This window comes from Bufo gargarizans, chromosome 2 (assembly GCF_014858855.1).
Source record: "Bufo gargarizans isolate SCDJY-AF-19 chromosome 2, ASM1485885v1, whole genome shotgun sequence".
Taxonomy (NCBI): Eukaryota; Metazoa; Chordata; class Amphibia; order Anura; family Bufonidae; genus Bufo; species Bufo gargarizans.
In genome coordinates this window covers 525,041,878-525,059,738 of record NC_058081.1, presented here as the reverse complement: position 1 = coordinate 525,059,738, position 17,861 = coordinate 525,041,878, and the positions used below count along the sequence as shown (strand labels likewise).

The 17,861-nt window shown below is 41.4% G+C and overlaps 1 protein-coding gene across 1 annotated transcript in view; it reads right to left on the bottom strand.

The window, feature by feature from the left end:
* SYT10 (synaptotagmin 10) overlaps positions 1-17,861 on the bottom strand; it is a 135,494-nt gene that overhangs the window by 9,945 nt on the left and 107,688 nt on the right. Inside the window, exon 4 of the mRNA XM_044278028.1 lies at positions 13,225-13,345. Within this exon, the coding sequence (XP_044133963.1) occupies positions 13,225-13,345 (121 nt within the window). The remainder of the gene's footprint in view (positions 1-13,224; positions 13,346-17,861) is intronic.

Here is a 17,861-nt window from a genome sequence, read left to right as displayed (position 1 = left end):
GGACTCTTTTAGAAATTGCTATGTCCCTCGCTTAGCTGTCCCATAGACACTGAGAAACCAGTGTTGAAAATAAGAGTTCTGCATAGCGAGAACATTGGACTCCCTGAAATGTAGCTCTTGGAAGAAGCATACATCAGTGTGCGATTTTTTTTTTCAGTAGACGGATGACCTGAGAGCGTTTTTGTGGGGTATTGAAACCCCGTACAAGTAGTACACTTAATCTGTGCAGCCATGAGTAGAGGTTAAATGTGGTGGTGGCTGGGATATGTTATATAACATCGTCGATCGTGGGGGAGGGTGAGAAACATTAACAGTAAGATAAACATATTCAAACAGGACATGAAGTAGAGTGGCAAGCACTCTGGTATGATGGCTCCTATGCCAGCCGCGTCGCAGCAGGTCAATTAGATGCGACGGAGCGGGCGTAAGAGACCATCATGGAGAGCGTGCGTACCAGGTCTGCGTTAAGATATTCCTGGTAGAAAAGGGGACAGTGCGCATCTGAATTATCATTGTGGTATACAGCACACCCCGCAAACCTGGCGCAGAATTGACTAACTCTCACATAAATCTGGCCAACTTTACAGTAAAGCGCGGCAGGGCCCAGGCTGAACCTGGGGCCCCTCCGCAACAGCTAATGAACTAGAATGGGGGAGAAATGCAGTCAGCAATTAAAGTACAGATATACTTGTGTGCTCGGTAGGAGCAGAGCTGGAAAGTGTAACTTTCCGGGAATTAGCACTGGCGGGTGCAGCATCTTTAGGCCACAGTAACAAAGCCTGAGGAAGGCCCTTAACTTCAAGTGTCCCGGGGCCTGTGCGCAGCCCTTTTCCGCATTGGGGCCTTTGTCCACTTCGGCGTCTCTGGTAGCTCTGGAAGTAGGACTCTGGTTCCTGCAGAGAGCAGCGATGAGGGGATGTCTAAGGGGTCAGTGCGCAGCAGCTCCCACGCGGCTTGAAGATCCGATGGCAAGCGGCTGATGCAGCATTGTCCTCCTATAGCAAATGTAAGGCCAGAGAGGAAGAGACACTTGTAGGGGATCTTAATGTGGCGCAGATAGTCCGTGAGGGGTCTAAGTGCTCTCTGTTTATTTAGTGTAGAGGGAGCCAAGTTCTGATAGAGATTTTGGATCCCTCAAAGATTATCTCTTTTTGGTTTCTTGCGGCTTGCATCAGTGCTGCTGTATCTACATACTTCAGTAGGCCACAGACCACATCTCTGGGGTTTTCTGTGTCCTTTGGTTTCGGCCTTAAAGCTCTGTGGATGCGTTCTATATGGATCTCAGTCGCTCTTGTAGGCCCCACAAGGAGGGAGAAAATGTCGCCAGCAGTGTCCGACAGAGCTTCATGCAAGATGCTTTCAGGTAGGCCTCGTGTGCAGAGATTTTTCCTCCGACTACGGTTTTCTTGATCCTCTGTAAGTGCGTAGGCCGTGTCTAGAGAGGCTACGCTGTGGTGTTGTCGCTGGCAACCCTGACATAGTCCAGGGTGGCAGTTTGGTTGTCTTCAAGATACTCCACTCGCTGGCCTATGTGCTTCACGTCTGCCTTTATTTCTTTATGGTCATGCATGACTGGAGTGAGGACAGACATCAAAGCCTGCTGTAGGAATTGTCTAGAGATCGGGGTTGTGCTTGACATAGCAGACCCATCCGCTTGGTCTGCAGCGGCTCCCTCTTCCTCCACCAGGTCTGGCGTCCCATCTTGGGAGCACTCGGCGTGACGGCAGAAGTTTTTTTGTTAAGGAATTTCTCCATGTCGGAGACGCTTCTGTCAAGTTTGCTGGTGTCTGGTTTGTCTCTGGGTAAGCTTCTCCCAATTTTACCCATTCTGTGCTGATTTAGGACGCAGATTTAGCCAGTTTATAGGGATGCAAGGAGGAGAGCTCTCCTACATGCGTCTGACTCGGTCAGCAGTCAGGCTCCGCCCCCCCATAGTGGTTATATTTTTGTACATAGCGGCAGTATAATAGCAGTTATATTCTTGCACATAGGGAGCTATATTATAGAAGTTACACTACTCATAAAAAGTTGGGGATATTTGGCTTTCAGGTGAAATTTATGGAAAACGTACAAAGTTCACGCTACAGTGATATTCTATTATTAAAATAGGGCATTTAAGTAGAAGCATGCAATAGTGATTTCCTCATCTCAAACAATTTATTAAAATAGAAGCCAACAACAGTGGTGGGTATACCCCCACAAATAATGTCAATGTCTCCAAAACATGTCATGTTGCCTTGAGCATTAATTACAGCTTGACAACTATGTCTCATGCTGTTCACAAGTCGACTTATTGTCTGCTGAGGCACGGAATCCCACTCTTCTTGAAGGGCGGCTCTCAGGTCATTGAAGTTCTGGGGAAAGAAGTTACGAGCCTCTACACGGCGACTCAGCTGATCCCATAGGTTTTCAATGGGATTCTTGTCCCGTGTCCAGTGTAGATGCTCCCTGGCCCATGCAAGGTGATGACGCATATGCCTGGTGGTGTTGTCAGGTACTCTTGCAGGTCATCTAGCATGCAGACTAGCTGATGAAAATGGTTTTGAATGGTCTGATGTGACACTTGGGTGCCTCTAACCTCCCTCAAATGTGCCAAAATATGAACAGCATGATGAGGAGGACTGTTTAATTCTAATCAAACCAGGACATTTATTGGGCGATTCATGGATCAAACACCTGTTGTGAATTTTGCCATTGTTAGAGAACAGCAAGTTGTGCAAAAAGTACTGAAACATTGATCAGTTGGATATGTGCATTCAAAATTTTAGGGAAGGTCTCATTTGGTTCACCTGTAAAGGTGGGAGTGCGTTTTAGGTTCATCCTGAAATTTCACCCACAAGCCAAATATCCCTAACTTTTTGCGAGTAGTGTATATTCTAGTACATGGAGTAGTATTATAGTGGTTATAGTATTATAGTAGATATTTTCTTGTACATAGGAGGCAGTATTATAATAGTTATATTCTTGTATATAGGAGACAATATTATAGTAGTTATATTCTTGTACATAAGAGACAATAATATAGTAGTTTTTTTTTTCTTGTACATAGGGGCAGTATTATAATAGTTATACTCTTGTACATAGGGTCCAGTATTATAGTAGTTATTTAGTTGTACATAGGAGTACATAAGGAGTCAGTATTATAGTCCAAACTTTGAACACTGTGTGACCCGCTTTCCTTCTGTGTACAACACAACACAATAGTATGGTATTATCACTGTGCATTATCCCCGCACTGTGATCTGACTGTGTTTATTATGTACTGCTGAAGATGGTCATAGAGTCGAGCCCCATTCCTAAATTTGCTTTGTGGCCCTATAATACTATATACAAAGCTTTGCATTTTCAAATGAGTTGAAGTGGAAATAGTCCTAGCTTGCGGCTGTGTTCAGGCTAATTTGACATCACAGACGATCTTTTGGCATGGTTGACAGAACGTCTCCATATTCTTTTAATACTGAATCAGTGTAATTACATATCTCATTGATTACGTAAATTGCTGTCACTTGCACAGTCCTTTTCAGAATGATTCAAGTCATCCGCCCCCCCCCCCCCCCCCCCCTCCCATCAGTTTATATGGTAACTGGATGCAGGAACATTATAAAATCAGAGTCCTATTGTCAATGTTTTCAGAGATTTGGTCTTTTGGTCTCTTACAGCACAGTTGCTTCACCCAAGTCCTGCATGTGTACAGTGTGTTCACTCTCTGCCCGCCTGCTCTAGCTGCATGGGCAATAAACAGATAAGCTATGCCTGTTTCCAGCTGGCCCCTGGGACAGACATTGGTCCTTCATGCTAACTTTCATGACTAAAGAAGAGAAATCACTGAAAATAATTGCACTCACATAATACATGCAAAAATTATACAGAGACTAAAACCTTCATTCTGATATGATAAAATCTGAGATTCTTAGCCAATATATTTTGATCAAAACACATCTATGCCCACCTGCCACGATAAGGTGGTCTCAGACAGGCAGGAACCTACTCTATTTAATATCTCTCTCATATCTATGTACATCCCCTTATTTATGTATCATATCATGCAGAATATTTTTACCTTTTTCAGTGATTTCTTATTTGTAGTATATACTTTAAGGCAGGGCTGGCCAACCTGCGGCTCTCCAGCTGTTGTAAAACTACAACTCCCACTATGCCCTGCTTGACAAAACTGATCCAAACGGATCCGTCCTGGCACACAATGTAAGTCAATCGGGACGAATCCATACCCCGTCTCCCATTGACTTTCAATGGTTTTGAGGACGGATCTGTCTTGGCTGTTACAGATAATACAAACAGATCAGTTTGTTGCATGCATCCGTTTTTGCAGATCCATGACGGATCCGCCCAAAATGCATGTGTGAAAGTAGCTTAACCCCTCTTATTCCACTGGCTGCTTTGATTACTTGGTAGATATAACTGTGCTTGCTCTTCCCCTCATTGGATGCTTGTACGCACACAAATGTTGCAAGTAGCAGCACATTACATATGCAGAGTCTGTTTCCTCAATGTAGATGCCTACTGGCATAAAGACAAGTATTAAATAGACTAGGTACAATTATTTTCAGTGATTTCTCTTCTTTAACCCCTACTTGACATCCGCTGTACATGTACAGCGCAGCTGGCAGTGATTTCCTTAAGTAAAAAAAAAGTTTCGTTTTTTTTTTTTTAATAAAGAAATATAAGTAAAAAAGCACCCTTTCCTCTCGTCAAGCCTTATACAATGAAAAATAAAAATAAACATATTAGGCATCACCGTGTCCATAATGAACAGCTCTATAAAAAATATCACATGATCTATCCAGTCAGATGAACCCCATTTAAAAACATTGTGCTAAAATTGCCATTTTTTGGTCACCTTGCCTTACAAAATATGTAGTAGCGGACGATCTATAAATACAATGTACCCAATAAATGATCCCCTACACAAGAGAATTGACACAAAAATATAAATAAATGGCTCTCAAAAATGCTTTTATTGTGTAAGATTTCAAACAAAAATAAAAAGAAATAGACATTTTAGGTATCGCTAAAAAAATGTAATGCTCTACTCCTTAAAGTGAATACTGTAAAAAAAATGTAAAAAAATTGTGTCAAAACATCCCACAAAGAATGAGCCCCCACACAAGATGATTGACAGAAAAATAATAAAATATATGGCTCTCAGAACATGGCTACACAAAAACAGCACTTTTTCAAAAATGCTTTTATTGCGTAGGATGGCAAACAAAAAAACAAAAAATAGACATAATAGGTATCGCTACATCCATAATGACCTGCTATCTAATGGTCTACCTCTTCAGGTGAATTCTGTAAAAATAAATTTAAAAAGTGTCAAAACAGCTACTTTTTGTCACCTTGTTTTACAAAAAGCATAATACTGAGAGATCATAAAGTACTATGTACTCCACCAAAATGGTACCAATGAAATGTCAACTCATCCCGAAAAAATGAGCCGCCACACAAGACAATCGGCAGAAAAAAAAAAAATATAAAAATAGGCTAACCCTGGCTGCCTTACATGAAAAAATTGATCAAAATGTTAAATCTGCAAAAAAGTGACAATTAAAAATGTTGTCTCCATTGTCCTGTAATTCTTGTGAAATATGTAAAGGGTTAACAATGTTTGTAAAATCAGTTTTGACTAAGGCTACTTTCACACTAGCGGCAGGATGGACCCGACAAGCTGATCACCCTGTCGGATCCGTCCTGCCGCTATTTCGCCGTGCCGCCGGACCGCCGCTCCATCCCCATTGACTATAATGGGGGCGGGGCGGAGCTCCGACGCAGCACGGCAGTGCACGGTGAGAGGCCGCCGGACTAAAAGTACTGCATGTCCGACTTTTTAGTCCGGCGGCCTATCACTGCGCACTGTCGTGTTGCAGCAGAGCTCCACCCCCGTCCCCATTATAGTCAATGGGGACGGAGAAGCGGTCCGGCGGGCAGGCGAAATAGCGGCAGGACGGATACGACAGGGTGAACAGCCTGTCGGATCCGTCCTGCTGCTAGTGTGAAAGTACCCTTACTAGAGAGGTTTAGATTCTAAAATGTGGTCCTTTATGGGTGGTTTCTACTATGCAAGCCCCATAAAGTGACTTAAACTCAACTGGTCCTTAAAAAAGGGATTTTGGAATTTTCCTTAAAAATTTGCTACAAAAAATCTAAGTTAACTTCCTAAAACAATTAAATCACATTCACAAAATGATGCAAACATAAAGTAGACAGATGGTTAATGTTAATTAATAAGTATTTTATGAGGTAGCACTGTCCATCTAAAAAGCAAAGAAATTCAAATTTAAAAAACAAAAACAAAATTTTTCTTATATTTTAGATATTTTTATAAATAAAGGTAAAACATATAGACTAAAATTTACCTTTCTGTCACAAGAAAACACTCACAGAATTGCTTGTATAAGTAAAAGCGTTCCAAAGTTATTACCACATAAAGTGATACATGTCAGATTTGCAAAAATAGGCTTTGTCAGGAAAATCTGTGTCCTGAAGGGGTATATATAGCCATGTACAGCCACATATTTATTTATTATATCATGCAGGATGTTTTGATCTTTCTCAGTGATTTTTTTTGGTTTGTAGTAACAACTTTAATGACTTGTCATAAAGTTAGTGCCCCCCATTGATGAGTAGAGTCCTGCAGTGAAGCTTCAGATAACCCCATGTGGCAATACTACCAGAGGGTGAGGTGTTTTGTTCTTTACTGTACAATTAATCAAATATATAAAATTGAGCGGGAGAAAAATGGCTAATTGGGCACAATTTGGCTGTTTTCACTTTGGCCTCTTTCACACGGGCATCATGTTTTTTGCCCGGATAAGATGCGGGTGCGTTGCGGGAAAATGCACAATTTTTCCACGCGAGTGCAAAACAACAAAAAAAAAACTAAAAAAAAAAGTTTCGTTTTTTTTTTTTTTTATAAAGAAATATAAGTAAAAAAGCACCCTTTCCTCTCGTCAAGCCTTATACAATGAAAAATAAAAATAAACATATTAGGCATCACCGTGTCCATAATGAACAGCTCTATAAAAAATATCACATGATCTATCCAGTCAGATGAACCCCATTTAAAAACATTGTGCTAAAATTGCAATTTTTTGGTCACCTTGCCTTACAAAATATGTAGTAGCGGACGATCTATAAATACAATGTACCCAATAAATGATCCCCTACACAAGAGAATTGACACAAAAATATAAATAAATGGCTCTCAAAAATGCTTTTATTGTGTAAGATTTCAAACAAAAATAAAAAGAAATAGACATTTTAGGTATCGCTAAAAAAATGTAATGCTCTACTCCTTAAGGTGAATACTGTAAAAAAAATGTAAAAAAATTGTGTCAAAACATCCCACAAAGAATGAGCCCCCACACAAGATGATTGACAGAAAAATAATAAAATATATGGCTCTCAGAACATGGCTACACAAAAACAGCACTTTTTCAAAAATGCTTTTATTGCGTAGGATGGCAAACAAAAAAACAAAAAATAGACATAATAGGTATCGCTACATCCATAATGACCTGCTATCTAATGGTCTACCTCTTCAGGTGAATTCTGTAAAAATAAATTTAAAAAGTGTCAAAACAGCTACTTTTTGTCACCTTGTTTTACAAAAAGCATAATACTGAGAGATCATAAAGTACTATGTACTCCACCAAAATGGTACCAATGAAATGTCAACTCATCCCGAAAAAATGAGCCGCCACACAAGACAATCGGCAGAAAAAAATAAAATATAAAAATAGGGCTCTCAGAAAATGGTGACCCAAAAACAGGATTTTTTTTTCTTTCAAAAATGTTTTCTGTAAAAGTGGTAAAACCTAAAAAAAAATTATATAAAATTGCTATCTTGGTCATCGTACTGACCAGCAGAATAAAGATAAGGTGTCATTTTCCCCGCAATAACAAAATTCAAAAAGCAATTGCAGTTGCCATCTTTTCTTTAGCCTGCTTTCCAAAAAGCCAAATAAAAAGCGACCAAAATAGAACCAATGATAAAGCCCAGATGAGAGAAGGAATAAAATGTATGATTATCAGAAAATCACTGTACTGTTCTACAGAGGCTGATAGCAACATGGTGCTAGCAATAGCATGGCAATAGCAACATGGCGCCCGTAAACCATTCCACCATAATTTTCCCTCCAGAAACCATATGGCACTCCTTCTGATCCCTGCTGTGAGCTCGAACAGCAATTTAATTTATGAGTACGTATGGAAAGTTGCTGTGTTCAGGAGAAAATGCTTAACAACATTTGTGCTGCTTTTTCTCCTGTCACCCCTTGTGAAAATGAAAAATGGGGAACTTATGCAACATTTTATTGGAAGAAATTAAATTTTTTATTTTCACAGCCAAGTGTTTCTAAATAATATTAAAAGCCTGTGGGATCAAAGTGGTCAGTACACCTCTCAATAAATTACTTGAGGGGTGTAGTTTTCAAAATGGGGTAATTTTTTGGTGGATTCTTCTGTAGGGGTACCTTAGTGTGCCTTCCAATGTAACATGATGACCAAAAACCATTCTAAGGCTACTTTCACACTAGCGTTCGATCGGATCCGTTCTGAACGGATCCGATCATAATAATGCAGACGGAGGCTCCGTTCAGAACGGATCCGTCTGCATTATTTTTAGCATATAACAGCTAAGTGTGAAAATAGCCTCGTACGGATCCGTCCAGACTTTCAATGTAAAGTCAATGGGGGACGGATCCGCCTGAAGATTGAGCCATATTGTGGCATCTTCAAACGGATCCGTCCCCATTGACTTACATTGTAAGTCTGGACGGATCCGCACGGATCCGCACGCCTCCGCACGGCCAGGCGGACACCCGAACGCTGCAAGCAGCGTTCAGCTGTCCGCCTTTCCGTGCGGAGGCGAGCGGAGCGGAGGCTGAACGCCGCCAGACTGATGCAGTCTGAGCGGATCCGCTCCATTCAGACTGCATCAGGGCTGGACGGCTGCGTTCGGGTCCGCTCGTGAGCTCCTTCAAACGGAGCTCACGAGCGGACCGACGAACGCTAGTGTGAAAGTAGCCTAACAAAATCTGCCCTCTAAAAACCATACGGCGCTCTTTTCTTCTGAGCCATACTATGTGCCCATACAGCAGTTTACAAACACAGATGGGGTGTTTCTGCAAACTGCAGAACCAGAGTAATAAAGACTGAGGTGTTCGGCTGCTAACCCTGGCTGCCTTACATGAAAAAATTGATCAAAATGTTAAATCTGCAAAAAAGTGACAATTAAAAATGTTGTCTCCATTGTCCTGTAATTCTTGTGAAATATGTAAAGGGTTAACAATGTTTGTAAAATCAGTTTTGACTAAGGCTACTTTCACACTAGCGGCAGGATGGACCCGACAAGCTGATCACCCTGTCGGATCCGTCCTGCCGCTATTTCGCCGTGCCGCCGGACCGCCGCTCCATCCCCATTGACTATAATGGGGGCGGGGCGGAGCTCCGACGCAGCACGGCAGTGCACGGTGAGAGGCCGCCGGACTAAAAGTACTGCATGTCCGACTTTTTAGTCCGGCGGCCTATCACTGCGCACTGTCGTGTTGCAGCAGAGCTCCACCCCCGTCCCCATTATAGTCAATGGGGACGGAGAAGCGGTCCGGCGGGCAGGCGAAATAGCGGCAGGACGGATACGACAGGGTGAACAGCCTGTCGGATCCGTCCTGCTGCTAGTGTGAAAGTACCCTTACTAGAGAGGTTTAGATTCTAAAATGTGGTCCTTTATGGGTGGTTTCTACTATGCAAGCCCCATAAAGTGACTTAAACTCAACTGGTCCTTAAAAAAGGGATTTTGGAATTTTCCTTAAAAATTTGCTACAAAAAATCTAAGTTAACTTCCTAAAACAATTAAATCACATTCACAAAATGATGCAAACATAAAGTAGACAGATGGTTAATGTTAATTAATAAGTATTTTATGAGGTAGCACTGTCCATCTAAAAAGCAAAGAAATTCAAATTTAAAAAACAAAAACAAAATTTTTCTTATATTTTAGATATTTTTATAAATAAAGGTAAAACATATAGACTAAAATTTACCTTTCTGTCACAAGAAAACACTCACAGAATTGCTTGTATAAGTAAAAGCGTTCCAAAGTTATTACCACATAAAGTGATACATGTCAGATTTGCAAAAATAGGCTTTGTCAGGAAAATCTGTGTCCTGAAGGGGTATATATAGCCATGTACAGCCACATATTTATTTATTATATCATGCAGGATGTTTTGATCTTTCTCAGTGATTTTTTTTGGTTTGTAGTAACAACTTTAATGACTTGTCATAAAGTTAGTGCCCCCCATTGATGAGTAGAGTCCTGCAGTGAAGCTTCAGATAACCCCATGTGGCAATACTACCAGAGGGTGAGGTGTTTTGTTCTTTACTGTACAATTAATCAAATATATAAAATTGAGCGGGAGAAAAATGGCTAATTGGGCACAATTTGGCTGTTTTCACTTTGGCCTCTTTCACACGGGCATCATGTTTTTTGCCCGGATAAGATGCGGGTGCGTTGCGGGAAAATGCACAATTTTTCCGCGCGAGTGCAAAACATTGTAATGCGTTTTGCACGCGCGTGAGAAAAATAGACATGTTTGGTACCCAAACCCGAACTTCTACATAAAAGAAGTTCGGGTTTGGGTTAGGTGTTCTGTAGATTGTATTATTTTCCCTTATAACATGGTTATAAGGGAAAATAATAGCATTCTTAATACAGAATGCTTAGTACAATAGGGCTGGAGGGGTTAAAAAAAATAAAATAAAATTTAACTCACCTTAATCCACTTGTTCGCGCAGCCCGGCTTCTCTTCTGTCTTCTTTCTTCAGGACCTGGGTAAAGGACCTGTGGTGACGTCACTGCGCTCATCACATGATCCATCACATGATCTTTTAGCATGGTGACGGGCCATGTGATGAGCGCAGTGACGTCATCACAGGTCCTTTACCCAGGTCCTGAAGAAAGAAGACAGAAGAGAAGCCGGGCTGCGCGAACAAGTGGATTAAGGCGAGTTAAATTATTATTTTTTTTTTTAACCCCTCCAGCCCTATTGTACTATGCATTCTGTATTCAGAATGCTATTATTTCCACTTATAACCGTGTTATAAGGGACAATAATAATGATCGGGTCTCCATCCCGATCGTCTCCTAGCAACCGTGCGTGAAAATCGCACCGCATCCGCACTTGCTTGCGGATGCTTGCGATTTTCACGCAGTCCTATTCACTTCTATGGGGTCTGTGTTGCGTGAAAAACGCACAATATAGAGTATGCTGCGATTTTTACGCAACGCACAAGTGATGCGTGAAAATCACCGCTCATGTGCACAGCCCCATAGAAATGAATGGGTCCGGATTCAGTGCAGGCGCAATGCGTTCACCTCAAGCATTGCACCAGCGTGGAAAACTTGCCCGTATGAAAGAGGCCTTAGGGGTTTACTGACTTTTGTTGCCAGCGGTTTAGACATTAATGGCTGTGTGCTGAGTTATTTTGAGGGCACACCAAATTTACACTGTTATACAAGCTGTACACTGACTACTTTACATTGTATCAAAGTGTCATATCTTCAGCGTTGTCCCATGAAAAGATAGAATAACATGGTCATTCTCTATTATAATGAGTAAACAGAGTGCTGGCTTATTTAATATCCAAGTCATGTCTCAAGGCCTATTTAAAAGGTCGTACATTGACTTATAGATTAGCTGCCTTACATCTGGTGGCATTAGAGGCAGAGCTCGTTAAGAGATCATTTGCATCCCTTTCTTCCCAGAATTCCAGAGAAGCACGTATGGCCTATAAGTCTCCTCACGACAATTAAGGCGCTCTCTCCCCAAGGAGAAATAGTCTCAGGACCTGCTTCATAGTCCCTCAACTGAGCAATTCTCAAGCTCTTATGTTTTCTCCATTGCAAAATGTAAGAATGTAAAATGGGAAAGGGACAGGAAAATAGCAGCTGAAAGACGAAAATGGGGGTAAGAGGGTTAAAGTGGTAAGGAAGACAAGATCTTTCAGGCTCAAGAGCCCAAACTAAAGAGGCAAAGGAAACATAAGACAATTAAAAGGGGCCATTGAAAGGAAGAATAAAATGGAGAGATTCAGAAAAGGAAGAAATGGAAAAGAAATAGAAAGAGGAGACCGAGAGGTAGAAGAAATGGAAAACATGCCAAGGGAAAGAAAAAAAAAATTTTATGACATGGAAATGATAATACTAAGAAATGTCAAAAGAAATGCATGAGAGAAGGAAAGGCAGCTGGGAAATAAGAGAAAGGGGAAGGAGGATCATGTAAGCAAAGAAAGGGGAAAAGGAACTAACAAAATGGGAAAGAAGATGGAAGGATAGGGAAAATTAAGGAAAGGAAATGGAATGAAAATGTGGTTGGGCAGAAGCGGGAAAGGGAAGAAAAAGATAATGTGAGCTAATAAAATTGAGAAAAGTGGAAGAAAAGGGGAAAATGGAAAGAAGGGTAAAGAAAAAAGAAGAATGGAAAGAGTGGAAGAAAGGAAATAGGAAAATAAATGAAAGATATGGTATTTGGAAGGAATGAAACTGGAAAAAAATTAGGGAAAAAGACATGGTGAAGGAAGGGAGAAAAGAAGCAAGGAAGGAAGAGAAAAAAAAATTAAGAAAATGAAAAATATAAGAAAAGGGGCTGGGAAGAAAGGGAAAAATAATAGAAGTGAAAGTAAGGTAGGGGTCAAATGGAAAGTAAATAATAAAGAAACGCAAAAAGAAAACATAATGAGCAAGGGAATGACAAGACATGAGCAAATAGCAACACATTTATTTATTTTTTCATGTGGACATGGTGACAATCTGTGCAGAAGTTATAGGGGTTTTCCAGTCCTCTTACTGGACTGGGAGACCACTATATCAATATCTGATTAGAGGGGGTTTGACACCCCTGCCGACCAGCTGTTCTGCAGTAGCTCAAGCGTAGTAGATGGCGCTAGTTTCTGCAGAACTTTTTCCTGTGAAGTGAATGAGAGAAGTACTACAGTAACCAGCTCCGTCCACAACACACCACAGACAGAGCTGTAGCTACAGTGCCGCAGCTACTGAAGAACAGCTGATTGGTGTGAAACCCCTGCCCATCAGATATCGATGGTCTATCTGAAGACAGGACATCAAAGTGAAAGGATCAGCAAACTGCTTTAATAGCAAACATCACCATAATCTTCATTTGACAGACATTTTCACGAATGACATACCAGATGATCCTGTAATGTCCATCGCCTTTAGGTTCCGACACTTGATAACAGTTAGAGTCATCCTGCCAGCAGTGGGCAGATAACAGAGGGAATACATGATCTCTCCAAGGTCAACACTTTCCTAAAAAAAGAAACAAAAACCTTAAATACACAATCACTGGGTAGCCCATGCAGGTGACAACAACATAATGTACGTATTACATTCATTAGATGCTTCTTTCTAAATCCCAATGAAGACAATAAGCAATGGTCACAATCGTCCCCATTATACTGGTTGTACATTTAATATTTTTTTTTTTATATTTAAAAAAAGTGCTGCATTTACATACTGTAGAGGGCATTATCTTTCTGTTTTTACACCTATATTGACAAATGTACCTACGGCAAAATATTAAAGGGAGCCTGTCACCAAGAAAATATAGGGCAATCTGCAGGCAGCAGGTAATACAGCAGGAGGAGCTAAGCAGACTGATATATAGTTTTGTAGGAAAATATCCAGTATAACAGTATTTCATTCATTTAAATTTCTAATCATTCTAGGCTTTAAAGTTGAGGAGGCGGTCCTATCAGTGATTGACAGCTATCTCTATGAACAGTCATATAGAGAAGTCTGTCAATAACTGATAGGACCGCCTCCTTGACTTCAAAGCCCAGAATTAGGAGGAATCTAATTTCTAAAAGAATATACTGAATTGTTTCCCATAAAACTACCGGTATATATCAATCTGCTCAGTCTCTCCCTTTAAAATCTTTATAATAAATGAAAAAGTTTACCCATCCCCCAGTCAGAAATTTCCTATACAGTGCATTTGGAAAGTCTTCAGACCCTTTCACTTTTTTCATGTTTTGTTATCTTGTGGCCTTCTGCTAAAAAAAAAAAATCAGTTTTTCCCCATCATTCTGCATTTAATACCCAATAATGAAAAAGTAAAAATAAAATAGTGTTTGCTAATTTATTGAAAAGGAAAACCTAAAGTCTTGCATTGACATAAGTATTCAGACCCTTTACTTAGTTGAAGCACCTTGGCAGTGATTACAGCCTCCAGTCTTGGGTATGATGCCACAAGGTTTGTACATCTGGATATTTAGGATTTGCTGCCACTTTTCTTTGCAGATCCTTTTAAGATCTGTCAGGTTGGATGGGGACCGTCAGTGGACAGCCCTTTTTAAATCTCTCTAGAGATGTTCAATTGGGTTCAGGGCTCTGGCTGGGCCACTAAAGGACATTGATAAAGTTGTCCCTAAGCAACTCCTATGTAGTCCTTGCTGTATGCTTAAAGGGCTTCTGTCACCCCATTAAACAGTTTTTTTTTTTTTTCTTTACTAATAATCCCTACACTGCGATCTTATCATACATAAGCTAATTAATGATTTTGGTTCAGTAGAATTTCTTAAAAATCGATTTTTATAATATGTAAATTACCTTGCTACCAGCAAGTAGGGCGGCTACTTGCTGGTAGCAGCCGAATCCTCCGATGGTAATGACGCCCCCTTTGCTTGTTGATTGACAGGGCCAGGGAACGGGATAGTTCTCTGCTGGCCCTGCCTGTTTTGATTCAATATCTTGCGCCTGCGCCGCGGCCGTACCTCTCTTCAATCTGCGCAGGCGCACTGAGAGGCGGCCACTCACTCGGCCGCTCCATCCTCAATGCGCCTGCGCCGGGTGTAGATGTGACGTCATCGGCGCAGGCGCATTGAGGATGGAGCGGCCGAGTGAGTGGCCGCCTCTCAGTGCGCCTGCGCAGATTGAAGAGAGGTACGGCCGCGGCGCAGGCGCAAGATATTGAATCAAAACAGGCAGGGCCAGCAGAGAACTATCCCGTTCCCTGGCCCTGTCAATCAACAAGCAAAGGGGGCGTCATTACCATCGGAGGATTCGGCTGCTACCAGCAAGTAGCCGCCCTACTTGCTGGTAGCAAGGTAATTTACATATTATAAAAATCGATTTTTAAGAAATTCTACTGAACCAAAATCATTAATTAGCTTATGTATGATAAGATCGCAGTGTAGGGATTATTAGTAAAGAAAAAAAAAAAAAAAACTGTTTAATGGGGTGACAGAAGCCCTTTAAGGTCATTGTCTTGTTGGAAGGTGAACCTACAGCCTAGACTGAGGTCCAGAACTCTGGATCAGGTTTTCATTTAGAATATCCCTGTATTTGCTCCATTAAGTTTTCCCTCTGTCTCAGCCGCTGAAAAACACCCCCACATCAAGTTGCTGCCACCACCATGCTTCACTACTGTAGGGATTGTATCAGCCAGGTGATGAGCAGTGCCTAGTTTCCTCCAGACCACACACAGTCTGAGAGTCCGTTAGGTGCTTTTTGCAAACTTTCACGTGTCTTTTACTGAGATGAGGCTTCTTTCTGGCCACTTTTCCATAAAGTCCAGACTGGTGGAATGCTGCAGAGATGGTTGACCTTCTGGAAGTTTTCCCCATCTACACACAAGATCTTTGGAGCTCTACCAGAATGACCACTGGGTTTTTGGTCACCTCTCTTACCGAGGCCCTTCTGTCACGTAGGTAAGGAAATGTGCAACCACTAAAGAATGGCCCCCAAATGAGTAACAGTCTCTTTCCAAAATAAGTGTACAGGACCTAAGAGGGGTAGTCATACAAAACCAAGTCAGAACCAGAAGTAGACGACAAGGACCAAATCGGAAGACAAATGTGGAACCAGAACCTATCCAAAGTCTAAAACAGATGGTAACGTCAAGACCTAAAATAGAGACAAAAAAGTCAGATATCAGGAAGGGTCAGCACTGGGAGTCACATCAAAGGCAAAAGCGTCGGTCAGAGGCAAAGTAAAAAAGTGAAAATCCAATGTCAGAAATCCAAAAATCCAAGGAATACAGCAAGGGATATATGTGAGATATACAGACCAACCACAGGTGACTGTGGCCAGCAGATGATTGTTCAAATAACTCTCTGTTAGGAGGCAAAAGTACCATCTTTGAGCCTGATTGACCCAGCTTCCCTGCATACTGATTGGCCAACCAACCATGCTGGTTGCCACGGCGACGTCCCTGCTCAGAGATATGTCACTACCCATTATGTCAGCATGCACGAGAACCTACGTTGAACCTGATTGGCCCAGTGTCCCTGCACACTGATAGCCCGACCAGCCCTGGTACAGTGATGGTGTGATGACCACAGTGCTGCAGAAGAGGCCAGACTCGCTGTGGGAGCAAGGCCAGGTGGGTACAATGCACTTTCTACCCAGATTACTGAGTTTGCTGGGATGGCCAGCTCTAGGAAGAGTCCTGTTTGCATTAAAAAATTATGGAGGCTACTGTGCTCTTGGAAACTTTCAGTGCAGCAGACATTTTTTTGTACTCTTCTCCAGATCTTTGCCTTCACACATTCCTGTCTCTGAGCTGTACACGCAGTTCTTTTTTCCTCATACTGTTGCTTAGTTTTCGCTCTGATATGCCCTGTCATCTGTGAGACCTTATATAGACAGGGGTATGTCTTTCATCTCTAATCAACTGAATTTAGCACAGATGTGAAAACATCTCAAAGATGATCAAGTACATAGCAAAGGTTCTAAATACTTATGCCAATGTGAAAATAAAATAGTTTTTACCTTTTTTTATTTTTATTTTTTAAATTTGCAAACATTTCTAAAATTATTTTTTCACTTTCTCATTATGGGCTACTGATTCGAGATCGATTGGGGACAACTTTAATGTTTTTTTATATTTATTTTATCAAAAGGCTGCAACAAAAGGTTTATACGTGAAAGTGCACTGTAACTACCAAAAACTATCCTTAACTATCCTCTTGGGGGTAAGGTGGTATCCAATGTTCTTGTTAAAACAGAAAATTTCAATCAGGTGTAGATTCCTAGCTTTCAGGCTTCCAGCATGATGATCAGGTTTAAAGGGCATCTGTCAGCAGATTTGTACCTGTGACACTGACTGACTGTTACATGTGCGCTTGGTAGCTGAAGACATCTGTGTTGGCCCCATGTTCATATGTGTCTGCATTGCTGAGAAAAATTTATGTTTTGATATATGCAAATGAGCTTCTAGGAGCAATTGGGACATTGCCGTTACACTTAGAGACTCTACTCTCTTTGCAACTGCTGTGTCCTCGGTACTTTGATGGACAGGGCCAGGCAGTGTAAATGTCATCGCGCCTGGCCCTTACTTCTCCTAAAATCTTGCGCTGTGCTGTGTGTTTTAGTATCCAGCACAGACGCAGTACAGAAAAGAGGCTTGCGGTAGAGAAGAGAACTGCAGGCAAGCCTCTTTCCTGTACTTCGCTGGATATGAAAGTACATGATGTAGCAGGAGACTTTATGAGAAGTCAGGGCCAAGTGTAATCACATTTACACTTGTCTGGCCCTGTTAATCAAAGCACAGTAGGAGCGGCAGTTGCAGAGAGAGCAGAGTCTCTAGAAGTAAAGGCAATGCCCCCATTGCTCCTAGAGGCTAAGTTGCATATATTAAAACATAATTTTTCTCAGCAATGCAGACACAAGTGATCATGGGACCAACACAGATGCCTTCATCTACCAAGCGCACATGTAACAAGTCAGGCAGTTTCATAGGTACAAGCCTGCTGACAGATGCCCTTTAAATATAGTAAAACCAAAAAAATCATATTTAATTCCTTTACCTGAGACTTTTCTG